Source organism: Notothenia rossii (assembly GCF_949606895.1).
Source record: "Notothenia rossii genome assembly, chromosome: 9".
In the NCBI taxonomy this organism is placed as follows: Eukaryota; Metazoa; Chordata; class Actinopteri; order Perciformes; family Nototheniidae; genus Notothenia; species Notothenia rossii.
Window position 1 is genome coordinate 57,406,490 of NC_136907.1, and position 21,314 is coordinate 57,427,803.

At 41.4% G+C, this 21,314-nt stretch overlaps 1 protein-coding gene across 2 annotated transcripts; it reads right to left on the reverse strand.

The window, feature by feature from the left end:
- Window positions 1-1,755: 1,755 nt before the first annotated feature.
- Window positions 1,756-21,247, reverse strand: LOC307018766 (uncharacterized protein). Of its 2 annotated transcripts, XM_079649175.1 has the most exons (5): window positions 21,089-21,240; window positions 20,829-20,932; window positions 19,874-20,033; window positions 17,833-18,008; window positions 1,756-4,216 (listed from the first exon to the last, which is right to left on the reverse strand). In XM_079649175.1, the coding sequence occupies exons 2-5, from the start codon at window positions 20,877-20,879 to the stop codon at window positions 3,833-3,835; spliced, it is 771 nt and encodes a 256-aa protein (XP_079505301.1). In that variant the 5' UTR covers window positions 20,880-20,932; window positions 21,089-21,240; the 3' UTR covers window positions 1,756-3,832. The 2 variants fall into 2 exon arrangements, with proteins under 2 accessions (XP_079505301.1, XP_079505300.1); XM_079649174.1 differs by having other exon boundaries at window positions 20,829-21,247.
- Window positions 21,248-21,314: the final 67 nt, after the last annotated feature.

The following is a 21,314-nucleotide window of genomic DNA, read 5'->3' on the forward strand; positions in this document are numbered from 1 at the left end:
TTGACTTGATTGACAGAAAAAGCGACCTATTGCTTTCCAGTCTGTTAACCCAGAATGCAAAGCGATACAAAATCAGTCAAGTGCCGGGAGAGACAAACAACAAAATGAGTGCGGGAACGAGCAAAAAGCTAAAGACATACCACTTCCACACAGAATGGGAGGGAGAATCTTTTTTTGTGATGTCACATTCAAAGGTTATTTGCCTTATTTGTAAAGCAAGCGTCGCTCTGCCAAAGAAAGGTAACGTGGAGAGGCATTATCGGAGTGTACAAGGCATATGACAGCGACTTCCCTCCGAGTAGCGAGTTGAGAAAGGTCATGTATTATTGCTACACAAACATTATCTCTTAGTCTTAGTGTCGCCAACTCGTTTCTAACATGCAAAAAGACAAACAAATGCGTCTATGGTCGGTGTATTTTCTATCTTTCCAATCCAGAAGAGATCTCTCTCTCCCCCGTCTGTTTGCAAGGGGGCGGGGCAGTTTACACACACGCATCTGCTACATGCAGCAACACACGGAGGAGATGGTGGAGAGAAGCGCTCCAAGGTGTGGTTACATGTTACCCGTCTTGAGGTGGACAATGCTCGTCACCAAAAGTGTTTAGCATGTAAGGGCGGTAACACGAGCAATTTGTCTAAACATTTAGCAAAAGTGCACCACATTCAGACGGAGGAATGCACCGGGTTCGACTGTCTTTCTAGTAGCTCTGTAGCCCCATCCACGAGTAACGTTTCCACGTCAGGTGTTATGTATGCTAGCAGCAACACACGGGGTTAACTACATTATACAAACATGGGTTAATGATTAGAGGTAACTGAGTTATTTATTTTGTTAAAGTTTCAGCTATTCTGTTTCCAGTTCTGTCATCAGATTATTTAATAAGATTTGTTAAAACATTGTTGTTTCTTTTGATGTGAAATATTATTTATTTAATTCAAATAAAAAGCAATGTTAATTTTGTTCACAATTTGTTAAGTTAATTTAATAATATATGTATTTTTGAATCAAGTATTCATCTTTATTGTCTTCATTGTTAGTTTCCACATGCCTAAAACAACCTCAAACTAAATCTAAAAGTTGACGGCTAAATAAGAGCGTTTGAGAAATTGTGCAAGGCACACAGTAGTAGTCCGAATATTCGATTAATCGTTTCATTATTCTATAGATTAATCGATAATCAAATTAGTCGTTTGTTGCAGCCCTATTGTAGTTATCCCATGTAAAAATAAAACGTGTTATTCAGCAACCCTTGCAATTTGGGATTTTATTTTTGGTTGGTAGACCTCGGTTAGCTGGTCATTTCAAAAGTAGCTCACCAGCCAAAAAAGTGTGGGCACCCCTGCCCTAGAGGATGTGACGTCCACCCCCAAATTAAAACATGTTCATACAATACTGAATACATTTGAAGCCATTTTGACGTATATTACCTATGACAATAAGTTTCTGTTTTTGTAGTGTATTTTTGTCTTTTGTAGAGATTTTTCATTTATTCTTTATATATAAAATCTCGCCTAGGGCAGCAAATTGGCTACAACCGGCCCTGGTACTAGGCCTCAAGAGCCTTTTGTTTTGCTGGCAGACACATAGAAACAAATTGGCGGGGCGCACTTCGCACGCACTAAAAGATTCCACGCGGTCCGCGCTCACATTATACTGGGCCCACGTGCCTTAGCACCGCTGCTAGGACTCCATCCTAGGGGAAACACTGTATATGCACAATGTCTCTCTCACAAACAATGAAAAATGCACTTCATTCTTTACAAGCTCTTTATTTTCTCATACCGCCAGTGTTGTTTTGGGTATGTGAATTGTTTTTTGGTAACTACAACTGCACTCCAAGTCCTCACAAACACTTCAAGTCAGAAAAGTACAAGCTATTGAATCGCACTACTAGGGTTTACATGATGTTCCTTGTTGAAGATACGTACCTCTCAGGCTCTATATTAAAGAATGGAAAAACAGCCATGGTTTACAGAATAGGTTACATGATATTAACCCTTATTTTGCAGACAGCATTTGTATTCTTAGTGTGAAAACAAACCCCTCTGATTATGATTATCTTCATTGACACTCAATGTTATCCCAGTTGTGTTTTTCGGCTTATGCACAGGCCATCAAATGATACATACAATGGGAAAGTAAAGCTTGCATAATGTACAGGAAGCAGTTTATAGTGCGAGATATGTACATGCCTTAGGCATTACTCTGTAATCCAGAGTATAGTTCCTACGGTCTCAGAACATTTGAGTATCCTGAATAATACCAGGCTTTTATTGGGCATGTGAACACCGTGATGAAGCACATTAACCAAGCAAAGTTCATCAGGCTCTGTGCAAATTACTTCTTAGTAGGGCAGGGCTTATATAGCATTTTATGGCAGATAGATAGATAGATAGATAGATAGATAGAGAGGTAGATAGATAGATAGATGGATAGGTAGGTTGAGAGTGATATATCTGGAAATATTCAGTGACAGGAAGAAGCTGTCTTGCTTGTTGTGGTAGAGAAGTTAATATTGGAGCCTGATTATGATTATGAAAATACATACTTATCATGTAAGGAAACAGGCTTGTGCTACTTTTCAAAACATGCATCAATTCAGGTGGAGCTTGTGATACATTTCTTAAGAATTGTTGTTGTTTACTTAACCTTCCTTTTATCCTCAGATTTACTTTACACCCTTTATCCGCTGGGGTCAATTTGACCCCAGTAGTTTAAAACTCAAGACAATGATCATATTCCACATTTTAACCAACATGTATGTCTCTGGTGCTTTAGGTGTCTTAGTTGACTACCTAAATAACCATTTAAATAAAAACATTCCCCCAACCTTCCCCCTCACAGACCCCTTTACACATCCAGAACTCCTATTATGTGAATATCGAAAAATATATAAAATCTCACTGACTGAAATAACATGTTAAAGTAAGATCTTTTTGATGTTGTTAAAGGACCAATAACTAAAGCAAAGGGTAGTTTTGTTTTTACAATGATACATTTGCATGTAATAGTCACCTCAATATCATCCTACACAATCAACACAAATATGTGTAAAATGTTGACATTTTTACATGTTTTACACTACTAAAACAGCCTGGGGTCAAATTGACCCCAAGGAACACCGATGCGTACAAAGTGCATACAGGACATTTAAAAAAATATCTTCATGTTTATTTTATGTTTACCCCTTAGTCCTCACTAAATTAGGAAACGTCATGAAATACTAAGCAAACAAAATAATGTGAACCATTTTTTCGATACGTTAAACATTGAATGGGGTCAAATTGACGTGTTTGTCCAATGTGTGATGCTTTCAAGATATTTGATAAATAATTGATGATATAAACTGATTCCAATATCTTTTAGTAGATCTGTAATTCATTTTGGGATTAGTTTTTGGGCAAGGATAATTGACAAGAGAATTTCATATCATCTAGGCTGCAACTAAAAATTATTATATTAGCAATAAATCCCCCATTTATGTTGCTCAATTCATGGTTTGGTCACCTGCAACCTTTTCAGATTCAAGGGTCTTTACATCTCTAGTTTGGAAGGCTCAAAGCCGGGCATGTTCACTTGAATATTATGAAGCAGAGAAAATCAGAAAGTCAGTTTAAAGAGGCTGAAAATCGTTGCAGCTCTAATATCATCCCATGCCTATTCTTAGTCCCCAACAGACTTTTAGTGGTGCAGATCACAGTCACTGAAGCCAAGCAACATTCAACTGATGCTTCAGTCTTTCATGAATGAAGCACAATGTTCCCAACTTGAAGTCACATCTACAGAAACAGCAGCTTCTTCGCTTGTTTACAGTCATGCAAACTGCCCCCTCATGAAAGACCCCCTATGAGTTCCTCCTCGTCATTGTCCCCGCCCCCCTCCGTGGGGCTATCGCAGGCGGCCATGAGCCCCAGGCCCAGCTCGGCCAGCTCCTCGCAGCTCATGTCCGTGGTCACCAGGATTTTAGTCTCCAGGCGGTTACACAGAGTTCTGTAGGAGGGCAGAGGGTACCCCACCTCCCTCAGGTACTCGTAGCCTTTAGTGCCGACAGCGCAGCGGATCTTCCGAGCCTTCATGATAGTCTCTGGAGCCCAGACGGCACGGCGGGAGCGCTTGGAGAGGGACAGGGCGCGGATCTGGTCCTCGTACAGGAAGTTCTGGAGACCATTCTCGATTCGGTCGAGGCGATAAAGGCGCTTCTTCATCTCCTCCGCCTGACAGAGAGGAAAGCGGTTCATTAGGGATGTTTATTAGGCAATAGAACAGTAGGACGAAAGAAAAAGGTCTGGCCATATCAACTCTTTAAATACACTGAACAAAAATATAAATGCAACACTTTTGTTTTTGCCCCCATTTTTCATGAGATGAACTCAAAGATCTAAAACATTTTCTATTTACACAAAATAACCATTTCTCTCAAATATTGTTTACAAATCTGAAAAAATCTGTGATAGTGAGCACTTCTCCTTTGCCGAGATAAACCATCCCACCTCACAGGTGCGGCATATCAAGATGCTGATTAGACAGCATGATTATTGCACAGGTGTGCCTTAGGCTGGCCACAATAAAAGGCCACTCTGAAACGTGCAGTTTTGCTTTATTGGGGGGGTCTAGGGGGGTCCGAAAACCAGTCAGTATCTGGTGTGACCACCATTTGCCTCACGCAGTGCAACACATCTCCTTCGCATAGAGTTGATCAGGTTGTTGATTGTGGCCTGTGGAATGTTGGTCCACTTCTCTTCAATGGCTGTGCAAAGTTGCTGGATATTGGCAGGAATTGGAACACGCTGTCGTATACGCCGATCCAGAGCATCCCAAACATGCTCAATGGGTGACATGTTAGGGTTAGGGTTAAACCTGACTGGTTTTCGGACCCCCCCAGACCCCCTCAATAAAGCAAAACTGCACGTTTCAGAGTGGCCTTTTATTGTGGCAAGCCTAAGGCACACCTGTGCAATAATCATGCTGTCTAATCAGCATCTTGATATGCCACACCTGTGAGGTGGGATGGATTATCTCGGCAAAGGAGAAGTGCTCACTATCACAGATTTTTTCCGATGTGTGAACAATATTTGAGAGAAATGGTTATTTTGTGTATATAGAAAATGTTTTAGATCTTTGAGTTCATCTCATGAAAAATGGGAGCAAAAACAAAAGTGTTGCATTTATATTTTTGTTCAGTGTATGTCTAGGCAAAGCAAGTTTATTTATAATAAAGCACTTGTCAACACAAGGCAATTCAAAGTGCTTTACAAAAATGAAAGACATTAAGAGCATAAAACACATTAGAAACATTAAAAAACAAAGATAATAAAACATGAATAACACAGGCACATGAATAAATGTTACAGTGCAGTGCAGAGGTGTGGACTCGAGTCACATGACTTGGACTCGACTTGACAAAATCACAAAACACTTGCGACTCGACTTGGACTTGAACACCAATGACTCGGGACTTGACTTGGACTTGAGCCTTCTGACTTGAGGTAACTTGATAATTTAATTCAGAGGTCGCAACACGCTGATCGCGAGATGCCGCTAGAAGAGCAGACACCCGTTGGGGAGAGCAGAATCTTCAGCCGCTTCTACTCTTGGTGAGATTTCTTGCAGGCAGGGGCGGGTCTTTATTTAGCTGGGCCACCATGCGGCAGAGATGGAGTACTTGAGTGCCGATTTTCGTGACTCGTGACTCAACTCGGACTCGCGCACTGATTGACACGGCTCGTGAATTCTCGCGCACCATGACTTGGACTCGAACTCGTGAATTTCCCCCCCCACGATGACTCGGACTCGAGTTGTACATTGACGCTCCGACTTGGACTCGGGCTAATTTTCTCTGAAGTCTGATGTCCTCTATCCTGGCGTGTGCACCTGCGAGGCGAGTTCACCTACTGGGCCCCGCTATTCCAGTCTAAAAATGTCTAAAGACACACCCCGCATCGTGCTCTGTGCTTTCACACATTGTGCTTCCACATTGGAAAAGAGCAGCGCAAAATGCTCGTTATGTGGAAACAATATTGAAGAGAAGGCTCCGTAACACATTACTCTAAGGAAGGAGTTCAGACATATAGGCTGTCTTGAACACTATCATCAGAGTAACCTAATCAATAAATAAAGATTCAGCCAATAACACGAAAGCACATGGCTACTTAACATGCAGAATGAGTCATTTTGCATGCTAAGTAGCCATGTGCTTTCTGGGGCTCAATCTTTATCAGTAAACCGATTTAACCGGTAAAAGTTCCTTCAAAATAAGAGTCCCGATCTTATTACTATCAAAATAAAAGTGCAAAACGAAAACTTTACCATAGGAAAATATTGGCATACAAATATAATCACTTTAAATATAGTTTATTTATATATAATAATAATAATAATATTAATATTAGTAATAAGCTTTATATTTGTATAGCACCTATTACAAGAATTGTAGCCAAACTCGCTTCACAGCAGTTCAATAAACAGATTAGTATAACATTACAGGATAAAAGCAATGTAGAGGAGCAGCTACATTTCAAAACATACAGTGGGGCAAAAAAGTATTTAGTCAGCCACCAATTGTGCAAGTTCTCCCACTTAAAAAGATGAGAGAGGCCTGTAATTATCATCCTAGGTATACCTCAACTATGAGAGACAAAATGAGAAGAACAAATCCAGAAAATCACATTGTCTGATTTTTAAAGACTTTATTTGCAAATTATGGTGGAAAATAAGTATTTGGTCAATAACAAAAGTTAATTTCAATACTTTGTTATATACCCTTTGTTGGCAATGACAGAGGTCAAACGTTTTCTGTAAGTCTTCACAAGGTTTTCACACACTGTTGCTGGTATTTTGGCCCATTCCTCCATGCAGATCTCCTCTAGAGCAGTGATGTTTTGGGGCTGTCGCTGGGCAACACCGACTTTCAACTCCCTCCAAAGATTTTCTATGGGGTTGAGATCTGGAGACTGGCTAGGCCACTCCAGGACCTTGAAATGCTTCTTACGAAGCCACTCCTTCGTTGCCCGGGCGGTGTGTTTGGGATCATTGTCATGCTGAAAGACCGAGCCACGTTTCATCTTCAATTCCCTTGCAGATGGAAGGAGGTTGTCACTCAAAATCTCACGATACATGGCCCCATTCATTCTTTCCTTTACACGGATCAGTCGTCCTGGTCCCTTTGCAGAAAAACAGCCCCAAAGCATGATGTTTCCACCCCCATGTTTCACAGTAGGTATGGTGTTCTTTGGATGCAACTCAGCATTATTTCTCCTCCAAACACATCTAGTTGAGTTTATACCAAAAAGTTCTATTTTGGTTTCATCTGACCATATGACATTCTCCCAATCCTCTTCTGGATCATCTAAATGCTCTCTAGCAAACTTCAGACGGGCCTGGACATGTACTGGCTTAAGCAGGGGGACACGTCTGGCACTGCAGGATTTGAGTCCCTGGCGGCGTAGTGTGTTACTGATGGTAGCCTTTTGGCGCATTTCCACTGCAGCGGGTAGCTCCGTTTAAGCGTCCTCAAGCGGCCAGGCCAGTTTTTGGTGGCCTTTCCATATAGCGCAGCACCGGTTAGCGGCTACTTTTTCCCTCTTTTTCTGGCCCCATAAAATCGTGGTTCTATCAGGCCAAGGCCAGGGCCAGGGCTGAACTAGAGACGTCAACACTCTCGACTGCTGATTGGTCAGAGAGAATCGTCACAAGATCGCGCGCGAGATCATCCCTAGCGTCGCATATATATTTAGAAGCAAGCTTGCAGCATTGTTATACACAGCATTTTTGTAAACGGAGGAGATACAAAAATGGCAACGTCGAAGAAAAGCACACCGTAGTCGACCGAGGAGGTGACGACGTTCCTACATCTCATTGGGGATGATAAAATCCAGCGGGAGCTCGACGGAACAACTCGAAATGTGAAAGTGTTCCAGGATGTCTCTGCACAGATGTCCGAACGCGGATTTTCGAGGACTTTCCTGCAGTGTAGGGAAAAGCTGAAAAAGATGAAGAGTGAATATCACCAAGTAAAGGAAAACGACAACACGAGTGGTGCGGGTAGGAAACACTGGAAGTGGTTTGACTTGTTATACCAGATTTAAGGCCATAGACCGGCCAACGTTGGGAGGGAGGGAGGCCTGGACTCTGCAACGGCTTTACTGGAGTCCCTGCAAGGTACGCTCAATTCTAACAAAGAAGTCTATTTTATCCTTACATTAATGTTCGACAACCCATGCTTTTATGGAGCCCCAAAGAGCTACATAGCTAGCTAAGGCAGATAGCCTAGGCAGATAGCCTTAGCTAGAGCTATTGTTTGCTAACACCATATGTGCCATTGTTTACGTTCAGTTTTTCTTTTCTATAGTTGTTGTTGCTATTTAGTATTGTGCTGCAGTAGTTTGTGGAATTAACAAGTCATGTTGCTGTTCTAGATGATTTCAACCCTCCAGAAAAACGCGATTCACCGAGGCATCAACCTCCAAAACCCTTTTGAAGGCTACAAGAAACGAAGTGAGTAGCCTACAAGATTGAAGCTGGTCAGATAAGGAACGAGTAAATGAAAACAGAATGAGGGGGAGAAGTGTGTCTGTGTGTGTGTGTGTGTGTGTGTGTGTGTGTGTGTGTGTGTGTGTGTGTGTGTGTGTGTGTGTGTGTGTGTGTGTGTGTGTGTGTGTGTGTGTGTGTGAGTGTGTGTGTGAGAGAGAATGTGATTAAAATTGCCCAATTGCTTTTACAATAAATAAACATTGAATGTGTTTAATTGTTTAATTGAATAGGAAAGGGGTTTAACGTTAGTGGCAGGTTGTGTGTGAGAGAGAATAAATAAGACAGCCCAATATTTAAAAAAATATATATATTCTTTTCACAACTTTCTGCATATTTCGCAACTTCCCGCAATTTCACCGCATAAAATCACATAAAAACCCTGCATGTTTAATCGCATAATCAAGGATTTTAGCCCGTGTTTTTCTGGAGGGTCTAATGATTACATTGGGACTAGTGAGGAGGAACATTCCCGAACAACGGGTGATGGCAGTGTTTCGTCCACAACATCGTCATCGAATCCAGAACGGACATCAACTCAACCACCAACGCCGAGTGCCATCACGACCCCGCAGCGTGTGGTTCTAGGTAAGAAATAGAAATGGCAAAACGACTGGAATTGTGTTTTTCTTTTTTAAACCTTGGATCATCCATCGTCAGTCATTAAAATAAGCTATACCACTGTTTGGAAATGCTCTGTTACAAGTAAAGTCTTAGCTAGTATGCAGCTAGTACAGTTGTGTGTCACATCCTATCATATACATATATTTATATTCATTATCAACAGGCTGGACATAATGTAATTCACTTTCACAATCATTGTAAACATCTTTAGTTCATCCTTACTGTTGTTCTGTTTATATATGTTATTCTTATATCCTTGTGTGACCTGTACCTGTCCTGTGTGTTTCCTTATTGCTAATTATTATCTTATTGTCACCCAGGCAAGAGGAAACGAGGAGGAGAGGATCGGGCCCAGCAGGAACGGCACCATGAACAGCACATGGCCCAGCAGGAACGGCACTTGGACTGGGAGTTGGATGCGGCCTTGAGAAGGGAGGAGGCCGTCTTGAGAAGGGAGGAGGCTGCTCAAGCAGAGACCTTCAACCTAGCCTTCCTGTGCACTCTTGGCGAGGTGCTAGGGGGACTGGGCAGCCGACGTGGCCCGTCTCCTCCGTGATACTTCAAATAACCTTAATAGTTATTGTACATATTATATATTTTTTTATCTAGTTAATTTTTAAATGCAACATTTGTACTTTCTTGTTTATTTATTTTCTTTAAAATGCCATGTATATTTATGCTGGCTGCAATACAGTTTTACATTTTTTATTTGTATTGTTTAATGGCATGCCTTTTTGATACAAACATTTTTTTGTATTGTATACTGCCATCAATAAAGTACTTCTTTGACTTCTCTTATCTCTCGTTGATAATTAATTGCACCAAACAGAAAAAAAATCAGATTCACATAATCTTGATTTAGAGAAGATATAAACATACAGGAATTTATAAAGCAATAACAAACACCATCAGTTCGGAAAAAGCCTATAAAATAAAAGTTAGTTTTAAGAGATTTAAAGCAAGAAATTGAGTTTGCTAGCTTGAGGTCCTCCTCTTAAACATTATTACATGTTTATTTTGTAATGGTATTAAGAATACATAATACATGTAGTAGAAATTGCTCAATTGTAATACCCTCGTTCTACTAGACTCAAACAACACATTCCTTATTCCTTAAGAAGAAACCTATAACCCATTCAAGCAAGCTTTTAACATGTGTAGAAGAAAGATTGACGTTATATTTTAATATATTATTTTATGTTGTGGATACTTTAGCCTCCATCCATGTTTACAATTGTCCACACTATTTTACACTTGCATTTATGAATATAGTTTTGCTGTGTTTTACACTTTAGTATTTATGTTTATAGTTAGCTTTGATATTCGCTTAATTTATTAGAAAGATTTTCTTTTCATGATCTGATATTCCCTCAAATGTTCTTATTATGGGGCAGTACTTACTGGTGCTTGAAATTCAAATATTTACTAAATATTCAATTCAGATAACAACATTTTTGTTTAAAACATTTGACAAACACATGTATATGAAAAAAAAAAGATTTATTTATGTTCAATACAATGAATACAATACAATGCATATTTAGGTATTCAGGTAGCGCATCAAACCCTCTCTGATGTCAGTGCCCTCCTCCTCTGCACCTTGAGCCACTGCTACCCCAGGCTCTGCTGCTGCTGGTGCATTCCACCCATCATCATAGTCCTCTCCATGACTCTTGCAGAGGTTATGCAGAGCACAGCATAGCATGTCAGCACCATGGATTTCACAAGTTTCACATGGTCTGCGGCGACGTAACTTCTGAAATACACAAACAAAAGCATACATATTGTAAGTGGTAGCTACAATTAATTAAATACTTGAAACACTTTGGTCGTATTGTGAGCGTGAGCCTAAACACATGGCTAGTTAGCGAACGTTAGCTTACCGAGTAGCGTTGTCGTCTAGTCCTGTTGTAGACTCTGCAGCGTTGTAGGACTTCCGAAACTCTCTCGTCAGCTTCTTCTGCATCTCGTCTTGCTATACGCAGCCTACTTTGAAACATCACTTTCCTGCTTGCTGTGATCACTTTCCTTCTTGCTGTGATAACAAGCCACACACCAAGAAACAAGTTAACGATCGCTTCCACATCCTCCATTGTTGTGTGTGTTTTGTGAGTTGTGTCGCATTGAAGATGACGCCACTGCAGTTTTACCCAGCGTTGCTCCGCCCAAAAAGCCGACCACCCCGCCTACACTGCGTTGCTACCCCAGGTCCTAAACTGTAATGGAAATGCGCCACGGCCTCGGACGGCCAGCGAGGCAGCCCGAGCAAGCCCCCAGGAAGTGCGCCGGACTCTGAGTAGAATATCCGTTGTGGCCAAACGGCGGTACTACACTTCTTTTAGGTCGCTGGGCCCGGAAACACTTTTTCCCATTGACTTACATGGGGAAAGAATGGTCTGTAAATCGTTGGATAATTTTTTTTAAACTAAATAAACCACCCATTATGAACACTTGTATAGCCCTTATTAAAAACATTCGTTCCTCAAGTTGTAAAAATGTGCTAATCACGTTATTCTGAGAGTTATATCCCTCTGCATTATGAACGCACATCTAACCCACGGGACCGCGCCGCTCGGCACGTTCATATTACGTGTTCAGCAGGTTCAGCACTACATGCGTTTATCTTTACCTATGGATGCACAATAACAACGGACCCATATCGTCTCACTGCCATCCCACGGAGCTGTAATAATGGATATATTGCTCATGTTTGCTATAATTCATCATATGTAAAATATTATACTACATGGGCTGTATGATTACATCTTGTACCGTAAATGTTGTATTAAATAAAGTTAATATTACCGACGTTAGATTAACGTCCCTGTAGCTTCTTATTGCACTAAGAAGCTTATTGCACTGTGTGTGTATATATATATTGCAGTAATTATTTCATGCTAAATGAAGCTCTGTTGCTTGGATATCACTAGATCATGTTACAACGTAATATAAGTACATAACGATTGATGTGCACATTAGCATAATTACAAGCTAGCCGCTAGCTAGTAACTGCCGCCTCGTTAATATCAAATCAATATCAATATCAAATCTCGGCAGGCTCGTCAGTCCCCTCCTGCTCCCTGGCTAAATGACGCACTGCGTGCTAATAGAACCATCCTTAGGGCAGCAGAGCGGAAATGGTGGAAATCCAAACACCATGACGACCTCCTAACCTATCAGAATCTCCTCTCCTCTTTCTCTGCTTCCATCTCTCAGGCAAAAAGCACTTTCTTTCAAGATAAGATCCAATCTTCCTATTCCAATCCCAAAAAACTATTTTCTATCTTCTCCACCCTCTTGGACCCCCCCAAAGCCCCTTCCCCCTCCTCCCTTCTGTCAAGCGACTTTGTTAACCACTTTGAAAAAAAAGGTTGATGATATTTGCTCTTCTTTTTCTGACTCACCTTTACTCACCGCTGGGTCACCAGACCCTCCTTCCACCCACACACTAACCTCCTTTTCCCCTCTCTCTCTCCAAGTGAGGTTCTTACCCTCGTTACCCTATCCCCTCAAACCTCCTTCAGACTATCGCTCCTGATATTCTACCATTTCTCACCCATTTCATCAACACTTCTCTAACTTCTGGTCACTTTCCAAACAGTCTCAAGGAGGCAAGAGAAAACCCTCTCCTAAAGAAACCCACTCTCAACCCGTCTGATGTTATACACTACAGGGCTGTCTCTCTCCTCCCGTTGCTGTCTAAAACACTTGAACGCGCTGTCTTTAAACAACTCTCCTGTTATCTCCATCAGAACAACCTTCTGGATCCGCACCAGTCTGGTTTCAAGGCAGGTAACTCAACAGAAACTGCTCTTCTTGCTGTCTCTGAGGAACTGCACACTGCTAAAGCAGCCTCCCTCACCTCTGTCATCATCCTTTTGGACCTATCTGCTGCATTCGACACGATGAATCATCAGATCCTCCTTCGCACTCTCCAAGAACTTGGAGTTTCAGGCTCTGCACTTTCCCTCCTCACCTCATACCTCAAAGACCGGTAACTAAAGGGTAACTTGGAGAGGGTCCGAGTCCGACCCTTGTCAGTTAACTACAGGGGTCCCTCAGGATTCTGTTCTTGGTCCCCTCCTCTTCTCCTTGTACACAAACTCGCTCGGATCTGTCATTAGCCCGTAGGGGTGCAACAACTAATCGACTTAATCGATTAAAATTGATTACCAAATTAGTTGGCAACTAATTCAGTCGTCGATTCGTTGGTGACGTCATCACATGTGTTCTACACCCCGTTAAGCTCCAACGTTATTGCTCTTTTTTATCGGTACAGGAGACATTTAAAACAAATGTCATATGTATTATTGCTACATAAACATTATATCGCAGTCTTAGTGTCGCCAACTCCGTTTCTAATATGCAATATGACTACAAAATGCGTCTATAATGTATTTTTGATCTTCCCAATTCAGACGAGAGATCTCTCCCCCGCCTGCTTGCGAGGGGGCGGGGCAGTTTACACACACACACGCAGCTGCTACATGCATGCAACACACACACTGAGGAGATGGCGGAGAGAACGCGCTCCGAGGGTTGGTTAAACTTTAGCCGTCTCGATGTGGACAATGCTCGTTACCAAAAGTGCAATAACAGTTTATCATGTAAGGGCGGCCACACGAGCAATTTGTCTAAACATTTAGCAAAAGTGCACCACATTCAGACGGAGGAATGCACCGGGTTCGACTGTCTTTCTAGCAGCTCTGTAGCCCCGGCCACTAGTAACGTTTCCACGTCAGGTGTTATGTATGCTAGCAGCAACACACGGAGTTAACTCAATTATACAAACATGGGTTAATGATTGGAGGTAACTGAGTTATTTATTTTGTTAAAGTTTCAGCTATTCTGTTTACAGTTCTGTCATCACATTATTTAATATGATTTGTTAAAACATTGTTTCTTTTCATGTGAAATATTATGCATTTAATTAAAAATAAAAAGCAATGTTAGTTTTGTTCAGAATTTGTTTAGTTAGTTGACCTTATTTCTTGTCAAAAGAACCGTTAATACTATCGTTAAAAGGACCGGATCGATAAGCAGTATCGATATAAGAAGTAGTACAGTTAAAACCTTAACGATCCGAATAATCGATTAATCGTTTCATTAATCGATTATCAAATTACTTGTTTGTTGCAGCCCTATTAGCCCGCATGGTTTTTCATACCACTGCTACGCTGACGACACCCAACTAATTCTGTCCTTTCCCCGCTCAGAGACCCAGGTCGTCGCACGCATCTCTGCTTATCTAGCTGACATCTCTCGGTGGATGTCTGCTCATCACCTCAAGCTCAACCTTGACAAGACTGAACTGCTTTTCCTTCCGGTAAAAGATTGTCCCACTCTTAACCTAACAATCAACATGGGCAACTCTGTTGTTTCCCCGACTCATAGTGTCCTTCACTGCAAACATTGCTGCTACAACCCGCTGCTGCAGATACACGCTTTACGACAACATCAGGAGTATACGTCCCCTCCTGACCCAGAAATCAGCGCAGGTTCTGGTCCAGGCTCTCGTCATCTCACGCCTAGACTACTACAACTCCCTCCTGGCTGGTCTACCTGCATGTGCCATCCGACCTCTGCAGCTCATCCAGAATGCAGCGGCTCGTCTGGTCTTCAACCTTCCAAAATTCTCCCACACCACGCCGCTCCTCCGCTCCCTTCACTGGCTTCCAGTAACTGCTAGAATCCACTTCAAGACAATGGTACTTGCGTACCATGCTGCGAATGGATCTGGCCCTTCCTACATCCAGGACATGGTTAAACCGTACACCCCAGCACGTGCACTCCGCTCTGCATCGACCAAACAGCTAGCTGCACCCGCACTGCGAGGGGGACCCAAGTTCCCATCATGAAAAAACACGTGGGTTTGCTATCCTGGCTCCAAAATGGTGGAATGAGCTCCCCATTGAAATCAGGACAGCAGATAGCTTACTCATCTTCCGGCGCAGACTGAAAACTCATCTCTTTCGACTCCACTTCGAGCGATAGAATTACTAACAAAGCACTTATATACTAATAAAGGACTGGCTGATCTAAAGCCAGTTGAGTAGCACTTGAAATGTTTTAGCTCTATGAAACCTGATGTACTTATATGATTCTGTTTTCTTCAAGGTTGTATCTTCCTGGTCAAATGTACTTATTGTAAGTCGCTTTGGATAAAAGCGTCAGCTAAATGCAATGTAATGTAATCATAAAAACAAGTAATTACCATGCTGTCATGAACGTGCGGTGCTGTTACGTGTACGCAAATTGACATGCTTGATGTGAACGAGCATTTTGGTTAAAGTTGCGCATGCGCTATGAGCGCACATACGGGTACTTCTCAGGCATGCCGGGTAATCTGTTACGTTTCGCTCTCTGAAAAAGTAGGGCCATTTTATCATCATGCGCCAATGAGCAACTCTCATAGGAATGAATGAGGCCCCGCCTCCCACGCTGTATCCAGTTCTTATTATACATCCATGAGCCCGAGGCCTGAGCGAGGATGCTTAGGGACGCTTAAACGGGGCTACAACGCTGCATTGGGGTTACTTTGGTCCCAGCTCTCTGCAGGTCATTGACTAGGTTCCCCCGTGTGGTTCTGGGATTTTTGCTCACCGTTCTTGTGATCATTTTGACCCCACGGGGTGAGATCTTGCGTGGAGCCCCAGATCGAGGGAGATTATCAGTGGTCTTGTATGTCTTCCATTTTCTAATAATTGCTCCCACAGTTGACTTCTTCACACCAAGCTGCTTACCTATTGCAGATTCAGTCTTCCCAGCCTGGTGCAGGTCTACAATTTTGTTTCTGGTGTCCTTTGACAGCTCTTTGGTCTTGGCCATAGTGGAGTTTGGAGTGTGACTGTTTGAGGTTGTGGACAGGTGTCTTTTATACTGATAACGAGTTCAAACAGGTTCCATTAATACAGTTAACGAGTGGAGAACAGAGGAGGCTCTTAAAGAAGAAGTTACATGTCTGTGAGAGCCAGAAATCTTGTTTGTTTGTAGGTGATGTAGATTGTTTGTAGGTGGTGTAGATGTGATTTTCTGGATTTTTTTCCCCTCATTTTGTCTCTCATAGTTGAAGTGTACCTAGGATGAAAATTACAGGCCTCTCTCATCTTTTTAAGTGGGAGAACTTGCACAATTGGTGGCTGACTAAATACTTTTTTGCCCCACTGTATATCCACAAAGACTTGTGACTCGGACTCGACTCGGACACTCCTTGGGTGACTCGGACTTGGACTCGAACACAGGTAATGATGACTCGGACTCGACTCGAAGAGTGGTGACTCGAGACTGACTTGGACTCGTGAATTTTTGACATGACTACAACACTGCCATGCGGCCAATCATATGCGAGGACACACTAGGATCATACCATTATGAGAAAGAAGGGTGGGGGGCAGACGCTCCAAAGTCAGCAGGTGTAGTGGGACAGGCCAGCAACACAGAGCGACGGGGAGCCGGATTTAAATGCAAGCGCGTCGGAAAAAGTCAAGAAATGAGCGAAAACCGAAAAAAGAAGCAGTATCTGGCTGCATTTGAATGATATTGGAGAAAGCAAAGTTGAGTGCAGGATTTGTCAAATGAAAATAACCTTCAGAAATTGGGTTTTTGTTTGGTAACCACACCAGGATTTATTGTCAGAGGTGGGAGAAGTTCAGATCTTGTACTTGAGGTTACAATAAAAAGTCCTGCATTCAAAATGTTACAAGTAAAAGTAAAAAAGTATTAGCATCAAAATATACTTAAAGTACCACCTGCAGAGGGATCTAGATTCAGGTGTTCTTTTCCCCATAGAGACCGCCTCGCAGCACATTATCCCTTGCATAAAGATAGATTGTGGGTCCCTTATAACATGGTGTGCATAGTGGAAATAAACATTCTGGTCACCTTAACATTAGGGATATTATAAATTAAACTCAAACCGTCACGGTAGCCTTACCTTACTGATCCCTCTTAAAATAGAAAAAAAACACGTCACCAGCAGAGAGAAAATTGATTATTAAATTATTAATGTGAGTAATAAAGAACAGTTTTATTATTAAGTATTATTCTGTTGACGGATGTCATTACATTTGGTGAAAAGAACATAATGACTTGTTTAAGACTTGTTTTGACTTGACTTGAACTTGCCCATCCTGACTTGAGACATGACTTGTACTTGAGCGCAAAGACTTGAGACTTGACTCTGACTTGAGCGCAAAGACTTGAGACTTGACTCGGACTTGAGAGCAAAGACTTGAGACTTGACTCGGACTTTCAAAACAATGACTTGGTCCCACGTCTGGTGTAGTGTAAGATGTGAATAGTTCAATAAAAAGCAGCGGCAAAAAGAAAGTCTTCAGCCTGGATTTAAAAGTAGTCAGAGTTGCAGCGGAACTGCCGGTTTCTGGGAGTTTGTTCCAGATATTTGGCAATACCCCGAACCAAAATCTCACATTCCTCTACCCATAGTCTTCCCATGAACTGATAGTTCCTTTGACAGTTTTCTAACCTTTATATATTCATTTAATCCTTCTCTTTCAATCATTTTGCCCCAAAACCACATATTTCCCCCTGTTTTACTGTGACCTGAACCCATCTTTGGCCTTAACCACTTTTAAAACGTCTAAAATGTCTCTGTTCATTGCCTCTTCAAAGGAAAAGCAAACAGGAGAGTGATTTTGAAAGACACACAGCAGCCACCCACCTCCTTCTGCAGCCTGGCAGTGTGCTGCATCTCCTGCTCCAGCTGCTTCTTCAGGAGCTGACACTGTGTGCAGGGCTGCTGGTCCTCCCCAGTCCCGTCTGCATCCTCCCCCTCCAGGCCGGGCAGGGGGGTGCGTCTGGCATAGCCATGGTCTCCAAAATTCAGATCTTTCTCCACTACAGACACAAAGCAACATATAAAAAGTATTGCATTTATTGGAATCTGATGCATTTGACATGTTACTGAACTTACAAGCATTACACTTCATGCAACACTTAGAAACGATATATGATATATAGGGATGCACCGAATATTCGGCCGCCGAAAATTATCGGCCGAAAATGGTTAAAAAGGCCCTTTCGGCTTTCGACCGAAAAAATATCACCGAATGTCAGGGAACAGGGTTACGTTGGTAAGCTAACGTGTTGTTGTGATGACGTAATCAAAACGCGGCGACAAGCACGGCGCGCGACCATGCTCGCGGCTGGCTCACAGCCAACATGTCTGGCGCTTGGAGATATTTAAAAATATCAGAGAAAGAGGCGGGGATTGCGATTTGTAAAACGTGTTCAGCTGACATTTCTCGAGGGGGTGTAACTGCAAAGACTTTCACCACTTCGGGATTACTCCACCACTTGAAATCAAAACACCCGGACAAATATGCGGAGTAAGATCAAATCACAAGCACTGACAGCAAGAGACTGTTCAGCGCTGCCTCTCATGTGCTTGATGAGAAGAGGAACAGACTTGTGGCTGATAAAGCAGAGAAGCTAATGTTCATTAAAAAGAACCTCCCACTTTTCCTTTATAAGTAGACAAGGCTGGCTTATCATAAGCTTATCTAGTTCTACATGTCTACTCTCTATACCCACTTTCCTGAACAATTTTCATTGTGAGTTATAATTCACCATCTCAGGTTATCATTAGGGGGAAATGACAGCAGCACAGTGTTCAATATATTGTACTTTCGGTATCTAAATGATACAATGTTGTTTACATTGCTCATGAGGACAGACCACCTTATTTGCAGATTCTTGAAATTGTAATTTAATTTGTAATTGATTGTGGATTTTGTGTCCAGTTTTCACTTTATGTATCTTTATACAATGTTTACTACTTTGCTTATGAGGACAGACAGCCTTATTTATAGATTCTTGAAATTCAATTGTAATTTCATTTGTAAATAGTTACATTCATGTGGATTTATCCAGTTTGCACATTTGTATGCATGCACTTATAGGTGCATTTGTTGTTGTTGAAGGCCTGGCTGTTACAGTCTTTATTTACACTATGTTGTTGTAGGCCTTCTGGCCTAGATGTTTATGCAGTTTTAAAGCACCTTGGCTTTGTTCTGAATGCACTTTGTTGTAGTTATCCTACAGAGAAAAGAAAAAGGCACTTGACTTGGAATTAGTGTACTGTATTCAAAAGTGCTGAATAAATGTTTTATGGACCCATAATAGTGATTATTATTTAAGTTAAGTTTTGCCATAATCATATCTTTTTCCATAATCAGGCAGCTGAACAACATTGGTAAAAAATGTATACATTATATATATATATATTTCTATTAATCATTTTCGGCCTTTCGGCATTCGGTTTTCGGCCAACTGTTTCCTATTTTCGGTATCGGTTTCGGCCGAGAATTTCCCATTCGGTGCACCCCTAATGATATATATCAAATTGCAAATTATGGACTGGTGAAATATCGCAGTAGGCTCAATATTTGGTAAACGCAAAATATGTGAAAATATCTTAATTAAATATTGTGGTGCTGCAGAGTATTGACTATAAAGGATAATCTAGGGACTTAATCTTAAAAAAATGTTTGACTCACACTATTATCAGTTTAAAAAATGTTTCAAAGATGATGTGAATAATATTGTCAATCATATTGCAACAGTTAATATTATCACTATTTGTTACAAACTCATGCAGCCCTAATGCCTTGCAATATGTTTCTGATTGATTGGCTGCACGGTTATTTTTAAAATAAATAAAAATATGCAAGGATTTTCATCCCTGGTCCTTGCAGACGTACCTGGTTCATGCTTCATTGACATCAAGATGTAAGGAGAAGTGAGTGCTGGGTAAGGAGGATCTCCACATTTGAACAGACTGGGGATGGCGTTGGGCTTCAGCTTCCTCCCCCCCGCCGGAGACCTCGCTATCTCCTCAAACTGGCATGGCTCAAAATGGTCCTGGTGGGAAAAAGATAGGAATACACATACATTTGTATTTAATGAATGATACACCAAAACACAATAAACAAGAATAGTGTGTGAAAAGTTCAGAGGTTCCAGAATAAAAGTATTGTCGAAGTGGCAATCGGGTGAACCCAGAGGAGAATGTATCTTATCTTTATAAACTATCTGCTTTTGAACTGATCACCTGCTTTCATTGCCAAGTCCTATGTTGGAAACACATGATAACTTCTGCAGACACATATTTCTATAAGATCAAGTGTGTCACTTTTTAAAGCTACTTGTTTCAGATACATTATCGCCCTGGGATTTAGACATACTTCGGTAGCTTACATCGATTTTGGTTTATAATTGAGGTTAAATATCTGTACGGCTGGTAAAAGCTGCTCTGCTTAACAGCACTCTTGATATTGTCACATGATGGTGAGGAATAATACAATGTTACACACATATAGGAACTCTGAGACTTAACTATTACTATGCTGTATTAATGCAGGAAAATAAATGTGACTTATCTATTCATACATTACAATATATTGTCACATTAATATTAATATATGCAAAACATGCCATCCTAACATAGCTGTAATACAAAACACAGGCTCCTTTAACATGATCAGATGACTCGAATGTTATGTATGGCATATTATGCTTTTGAGTTGTTAAAGAACAGCAAGTGTATTAACTCAGTGTTGCATATTAAAGACTTCAATGTAGTTTAACAACAACAAATTGGTATATAACCGAAAAACAGACTGATTGAAGAGAGATGATTGTTGATCATTGATGTACCTGACAGAGTCTGGAGTGAGGAGTGGGCTCGAAGTCCCGTCTGCAGTTCATCACCCATTTCTTCTTCCGCAGAGGGTCTTTGGGGAACCTGAACAGCTGTTTTCCTATGCTCGTTGAATTAGAGCAGTTTGGAGCAGAACACCCACCCATTGCTCCGGTTAAAACAAACAGCAGATCTAAATATAGCAAACGTCAAGATAGCTTGGCTGCCAACGAAGCTCAGCTGGGGATTTTTATCATCACTTTTATTTACTACTTACGCGGTGTATAAACGAGAAAAAAGTTATACAATAATGAAAAGGTAACTCGTGGAAACCAGAGTTGTGTTTTGCAGGCTTTTACATAGTATATATTTGTTACAATTTTAAAAAATCGTATCGAGGATAAAATGTTTCTGACTTAGTTTGAGCCAAAATGGCGCTCTTCACTCCGACAGTTAGGCATAGTGACGTATTGTTTATGTGAAGCTGTCGCAGGCGCCTGCTT